This window comes from Ruditapes philippinarum, unplaced genomic scaffold, assembly GCF_026571515.1.
Source record: "Ruditapes philippinarum isolate M1 unplaced genomic scaffold, ASM2657151v2 ctg1525_1_1_1_1, whole genome shotgun sequence".
Lineage (NCBI taxonomy): Eukaryota > Metazoa > Mollusca > Bivalvia > Venerida > Veneridae > Ruditapes > Ruditapes philippinarum.
In genome coordinates this window covers 225,816-232,711 of record NW_026864043.1, presented here as the reverse complement: position 1 = coordinate 232,711, position 6,896 = coordinate 225,816, and the positions used below count along the sequence as shown (strand labels likewise).

Genomic DNA, 6,896 nt, shown 5'->3' with positions numbered 1-6,896 from the left:
AAACAAATTTTCATTATGAAAAGCATCCTTATTTTTTAAGGGTTGCCAAAAACCCTTTTTTAATTTCATAGTTTATTTCCCATAACTACATTAGTCAAGCTTCAAAAACCCTATTTACTAGATTCATAAAACGATTTTCTAAAAACCATTTCTTATACACTACTTTTAACTAGCCTGGGTTTCCAAATTTCTGTCGATTTTTATGTGCTTTCTGTTCGCAAACAACTAATCAAAAACCAAAAGGCATGGGTTTGTTTAATCATACATCGGATATGAAATACGCGAATCATTTTTATATAAAAAAAAAAAATACCCAACCCCTTTGAACCCAGGCTAATTTTTAAAACCCAGAAAAAGACAAAAAATGAAAATTTTATAAACGAAACACCACAATTACTTGTATATAATCAAAAACTTTCTTACAAAAAACAGTATATGCTTCAATTTTCCATTCCATTATAAAAACACTCCACAGTTTTTTAAAAATTTCTACAATTTGGCAAAAAAAATAAAAAACGGAAGTAAAAAAAATCAATAAAAGGGGAAAAAAATTAAACCAAAAATTATTTTCTTTTGTTGTTTGATTTTCAAAATACAACTTCTTTTTTAAGGGGTCAGCTGTTTTTAGTTGGCAACCCCCTCTACAAAAAAGCTAAAGGGAAAGCCCCGAAAACAAAAAGCTATTATCGAACAAGAAAAGGAAACAGAAGTGGCATGGGACCTGAAAAATGCTGGTCCATAAAATTTTAAACAACTCAGGGCACCGTGGAAACATTTACCAATAGAAATGTCGTCTGACAATTTTGCCGAACCTAAACGTTTTACCAATGAAATTTGGACAAGAACATTCTGCTAATACGGAACTCACCAGATAAAGGGTCAACACAAACCCATCTACCAAAAATGTTAAAGTTTAAACAAACCAAGTTTTACCAATCACCTATTGTGGTATTTAATAAGATAACTTAGTTTTAAAATCTCGTTACCTTTTTCAACACGTGAAATTCTTATGGGTATCAGCAACCCAGTGCTGGATTTTTAACCCAAGAAATTCTAAAATGGCGCTTAATTAAAAAGTTCTTGTTTTTTTTACTGGTGCGTCAATAAGGGCCAATAACATTATGTGTGCAAAAATTCGGCTAAATATTTGCGCATAACGATTGAAAAAGCCAGGTGAAAGGAGTTTGTTGTAATTCTTTAAAAAAAATCTTTAAAACAACAGTGCACAAGATAAGATTTTGTTAATTTAAATTGCGTTCACGCCACTAAATGTTCTTTGTTTTCCAGAGATGCACATAGACTTAAGTAGAATTAAAATTGAAGGTGTCCATCAGTCTCAGTTGGATCCTGATGTAGCTGGTAAGATTTTATAATAACAATTATAATTATATTATACAAATGTTTATTTATTATACAGAACAAAGTTACGAATTTTCCGGGAAAAAAATCATTCAACATTTGTCTGGCGCAATCATTTCGGATCTTGTCGCTATATACTAGTATGTGCAATGAATTACGATTCAATATATATACGACATGTCGCAACACTTCTTTACTCTTTATTAACATTGCCTCTTCCAATTTTATCTGGATAAAGGATATATTGCATAGAAATTTCGTTGTTTCTTTCCATGACATAAACGATGAAAAGAACCGAATGATAAAATGCCATTAGTGGACAGCCTCTTTTTCTAAAGTGTTTTTGTTGTAATATATATGACACTTATATAAAACTTGCCGAGAGTGGTTAAAATGTATAGAATTCATCACAATCGAGTTAAAATAAATATGTTTGCGTGAGTCAAATAATGAATTCCAACTTAAAACTCTATAACATATACACATGTACATGTATTTGTTTGATTCTAATTGGTTTGTTTAAACATAATTATTAATTTTAGCTAGATTGCGAAACAAGTTCTTGTAACCTACTTTATTATTAATTTATCATTTTCTAGTCTGCTTCTTGGAACTTACCTTACTGGTGTCACATGAAGAATCATGATCGTGACCCGAGTAGGGCTCGAACCCATGACCCCTTAATTGAGAGACAGACACAGACGCTCCACTCGAGTTCTAATTGGTTGACAGAATATACTGAATATAGTTTTTCTATAGTTTTTCTTTAGTTCGTGCATGCGTAAATTCTGTAAAAATATACATTTTGTTTAGAATTATGGATTTTGAAAAAGATAAATCTATGTTTGAAATCCGAATATAATATTTTATATTTAGAAATTCCTATTTCTAACCTGAAGGCGAGTGTATACAATGAACTTGGCCGTCATTTAGAAGATCCAAACACCCATGACGGTCGTGATTCCTGGTGGAAGTACATTGTTCTAAAGGATGATTCTCTTCAAATAAGTTGGGGGCAGCTAAGAGCTATTGGTATAATAATGATATTCTTTAACATTCACCTTTAATTTCCCTTCTAGAATATAGAACATGAACAATAACTTTCAGAATACATTATATTTCTAACCTTTAAAATTTGTGTTTTAACTATTCATGAAAGCTTTAAAATAAATTTCAATGCACTTTCCGTCAAACTTCGGGTTAAGATCTAGCCTTTTACATGTAGTCACTCGTTGTTGTTAAGATAGAAATAATCTGAGACACGGTTCCCTAGATATTATAATCATGCTTATATTCCAAACTTTTGATGACAAAAAAATAAAAATGACTTTGATAGGACGATATAAAATAATAGGATTTTTGTTCAAAATTTATTATTTACAAAGGCATTTTTTTTAAATATGTTATTTTTATGAAGATCAAAGACATTTAATGCACAAGATTTAAATAAATAACAATCATTACTAAATTAGTTGGTTTGAATGGCATTTATTGTAGTACCACGGAAAGTGTCTGTTGTCACCTTAATTAAAGAAGGGTGTACTTAATTATTGTGGAGTGCCGATTGGTCCACATTCTTTTACTTTCTTAAATGAGACAGACACAACAGGACACAACATGCCACTGGGAATATCAAGGTCTCAATGATTTTCTTAATTTTATTTTCTTTCGTATAGAGAACAGTGAAAGTCCTGGCGTGGAATTGTTGAACCTTCTGGGTGATAGCGGATTTACTTTAGCGGATATTGAGGACCTTTTTATGAGACATCGGTTGGAAGATGCTCTCAGCATTCTGAGATCCCGCCAACGTCAGAGTAATATTTATATTACTGCATTCATATTACATTTATTTAGAAATACAATGTACCCAATTCTTGTGGTATTTACACACTGCTTGTTCTATTTTTCTTGAAGAAAAAACAAACAAACAAAACAAACGGGTGGACGGGGTGGGTGCATTGGGGGTGGGGGGGGGGAGGAATTGATATGAAAAATTAATTGAAATTGAATGTTTAAAGAAAGTCAATAAATAGTATAGCTGCCATTGATTTCATATGAAAATAATATAAACTTTCATTTGACAAAAAGTCAACTTCTAAGGTCTGATGGATAATTTCATACTACAGATTGGTCGAAACCATTGCTCCTTTCGCGATAAGTTCGCTTTGATAGAAACTAAATAACTACAAATGTAGATTATTCCCTCAAAGGGAAATTTTAGGCATATATCTAATGAAACATATCATTGGTCAGTAAAATGAATACGTTAATTTCAGTTGTAGTCCAGGTTCGTAAGATTGATAGTCGGAAACCGAGAACGAATACAAAACGGGTAAAGGAAAGAAGGGATGATTTCCAAAATGGCGGATCTGAAGTTAAATCAGATCTGAAAAAAGAGAAACATTTGGATGTCTTACACAATAATGCACAATACATCCAAAAGCATAAACATGTCTATATGAAACATAATGTATATCCCTAATATATCGCATTATATCCTTTTCATTATATATCCTATATCATGATACATGCATCCCTTTAGGTGTAATATATACATGTATACGCCCTCAAAATTCGTGGATTAGTATTTGAAATACTGTCTTTTCCTTCGTTTTTATACGATAATTATATATGTATCACAGCTGATGACAACGATCATTGCTCATCAAATCCTTGCAAAAATGAAGGCACTTGCATAGAGGAAGGAGACGACTATAGTTGTAAGTGTACACATCACTGGTACAGTGGGAAGGATTGTGATAAAGGTATGTACAACAGATACATGTGTACACATGTACACTAATTACAAACAAAATGCTTTATTTCAGCCCTTTCCGCCAAACGTCGGATAAAAATGATAATAGCCGAGCTGTTCCGATTGGCTTGATTTGTTGAAAACTCAGTGTATTGGTTTAAACAATGTTTATTTCTTCATCAATATTTACAAACAAGATTATAATACATAAATTGCATCCAGGATAACTATAGTAAGTAGAAATCTTAACTCTATCCGTCTCACTGTCATTTGTTACATTATAACTTCAGTGGAGACAACACGGACCACAGTTTTGTTTACTTAGTTTTTTTGTGCTACAATGTACATCTTTATTTGCAGTCTCAATTTATTCTTTGGATTTTCCTATTTACAGTTTGTAGTTTATATTCATACGTTTATATTAAAACTAAATGTTTATTGATTTTAAAGCTGTTTTTATATATTTGATATATTACGGTGTTGCTCCTGATGGTTTAGACTTTTTGAGATCAGATAGGCACTTGGTTTCGGGATAAAAACCCTTTTGAGAGGTTAGTAGAACTCAAATTTTCTAAAACCGTCATTTTCCAATGTTACTAAAAACCCGCAGTGACATCGGAAAAATGACGGTTTTATAAAAGAGACATATACCTTAAACACCCGTTACATTCAATCAAATTTGAGGTCTACACACCTCACAAAAGGGTTTTTATCCCGAAACCAAGTGCCTATGATATGTACATAAAGGTCTGAGATGACTTAAAGTTTGTTTTTTACTGATTGGATGTCTTATTCAGATGACGGACCCTGTGAAACATTCTGCTCTGAGCGAGGTACCGCTCGTTGCGTATACAGTGGGCCAGGAGGCACTGTTACTTCATGTGTCTGCAACGCAGGGTATGAAGGGGATAAATGTGATTATTTCCATGACTGTGCAAAAAACTCGTTACTAACCCCTCTCATCAATATATGCATTGAACGTAGGATGACAAATGAAGAATGTATACGAACTGCCACGGGAATTGACAAATCAGTGGATTCCTCTGACGAACTGGTTAAACGTATAAATAATGGGGATATCCAAATACCTACAATTGAACGAAATTTGAGAAATTTTTTTGGTAATTTAGAACTCCTTGACCTACTGTTTCAAAAATCCGGCCTCGGCAAATTGGTGTCAGGCAGTGGAGGATTCATAGATAATGTAGATCTCGACCTCGGAAAAGAATTCGACTTGGTCAAATTGATGTCAGAAAATGAAGGCCTCGGCAAATTGATGTCAGAAATTGAAGGCTTCGCCAAATTGATGTCAGGCATTGAAGGATTCAAAGAATATGTAGATCTCGGCCCTGGAAAAAAATACAGCTTCCGCAAATTGATGTCAGACATTGAAGGATACAAACAGCAGTTACAACGACAACATCAGCATTCTGGTGACGATGGTGTTGTTGAAGTTACCGAAAAATACAAGAAGATGTTTGCATCTCTGTAAATAAATTTAAAAGATACCTAGCTTGCAATAGTGATGTATTTGCATGAACTTACAGTTACTGTGTAACAAATCCACATACATGTATATGTACTTGGGTAATGAGATTTCATAGCAAAATGAACGGACGAATTTTATATCACAATAATTTAGAGTTTGTGTTATTTTGATTTTGCAGCTTGTATTCTGCATTTTATATTTTTCTCTACATGTATTCATTCATTCTTTTTTATTCAATGTTTTATTTTCAAAACAACTGGTTGCTACGGTTGCTTGATCTACGCCGACGTTTGTCTAAGGTGGCTTCTGTCAGTATCAAATGTATTCTACCAGCTTGTAATACAAGTTAATGTAGCAAAATTGCATTGTAGACAGGACATTTAAATAATTTACATAAAGAAAACATCCGTTTAATAATACCTGTCATATTTTGCGGTTCGGATCGTAATATCCGTCCCGAGATGACCCACCCATTGGGCGGTAACGAGGCTTGCCGAGTTACCGCCTATGGGCGGGTGACCGAGGGACGGATATTCCGATCCGAACCGCAAACGTATGTTAGATATTTTTTCTTGCATATTCTACCATATTCCATTATATTTTAAATTCTTTATCTTTAATTTCAATGGAAATTTATAGCATTACAACCGTAACTACTTTCTTACAACAGCGTATGAATTACAATTTCATTCATAACGGTTAAATGACGTCATCTTTATCGTGCCATTGTACAGCACGCGACTCATCTGGAACCCCCCATGCCAGATGAAATTTCCGGCATGAGTAAATCTCACGGAAACGCCAGTCTGATATGCAAGAATGTTCTATCTTTCTTTTGTGTTTCTTTTTGTTTCTTTTCACTTTTTTAACTAAAAAGCACACTTTCCAAATCCTTTATTTTCATTATGCATAATGGTTTTGTTTTGTCCAGCGTCATGTCACATTTTTGATAAACCTTGCTATAACGTCTGACATTTACAGAAAATGTATAAACTGTCCGTTCGTGTTTCCCTTGTGATCTTAATAAACTGTATCTCCAGGGAAGAGTAAATATATATATAATTTGGTACATGTATATATTTAAGAAATATATGTATATATATAGGTTTGTGAAAAATATTTGCATCTACAAAATACCTTTCAAAAACACTGGATCCCAAGAAGGATACAAGAACGTGGAAAAAATAACAATAAATTTGGAGAAAATAAACGTTCATACAGTGCTAAAGTATAAATAGCACTGTATGAACGTTTATTTTCTCCAAATTTATATATATATATATATATATATAT

The 6,896-nt window shown here is 32.9% G+C and overlaps 1 protein-coding gene across 1 annotated transcript; it reads left to right on the top strand.

Annotated features, from left to right (window-relative positions):
• Positions 1–1,289: 1,289 nt before the first annotated feature.
• On the top strand, positions 1,290–6,601 carry LOC132724253 (uncharacterized). The gene is made up of 5 exons (XM_060709087.1): positions 1,290–1,359; positions 2,236–2,391; positions 3,036–3,173; positions 4,002–4,124; positions 4,912–6,601. The coding sequence occupies exons 1-5, from the start codon at positions 1,290–1,292 to the stop codon at positions 5,604–5,606; spliced, it is 1,182 nt and encodes a 393-aa protein (XP_060565070.1). The 3' UTR covers positions 5,607–6,601.
• The last annotated feature ends 295 nt before the right edge of the window (positions 6,602–6,896 follow it).

Excerpts from the sequence above, each read along its gene's own strand:
- LOC132724253 (XM_060709087.1), top strand. The coding sequence starts at position 1,290 with ATGCACATAGACTTAAGTAGAATTAAAATTGAAGGTGTCCATCAGTCT. Across the intron at positions 2,392-3,035 it reads GGGGCAGCTAAGAGCTATTG|AGAACAGTGAAAGTCCTGGC; the intron begins GTATAATAATGA and ends TCTTTCGTATAG. Across the intron at positions 4,125-4,911 it reads TGGGAAGGATTGTGATAAAG|ATGACGGACCCTGTGAAACA; the intron begins GTATGTACAACA and ends TGTCTTATTCAG.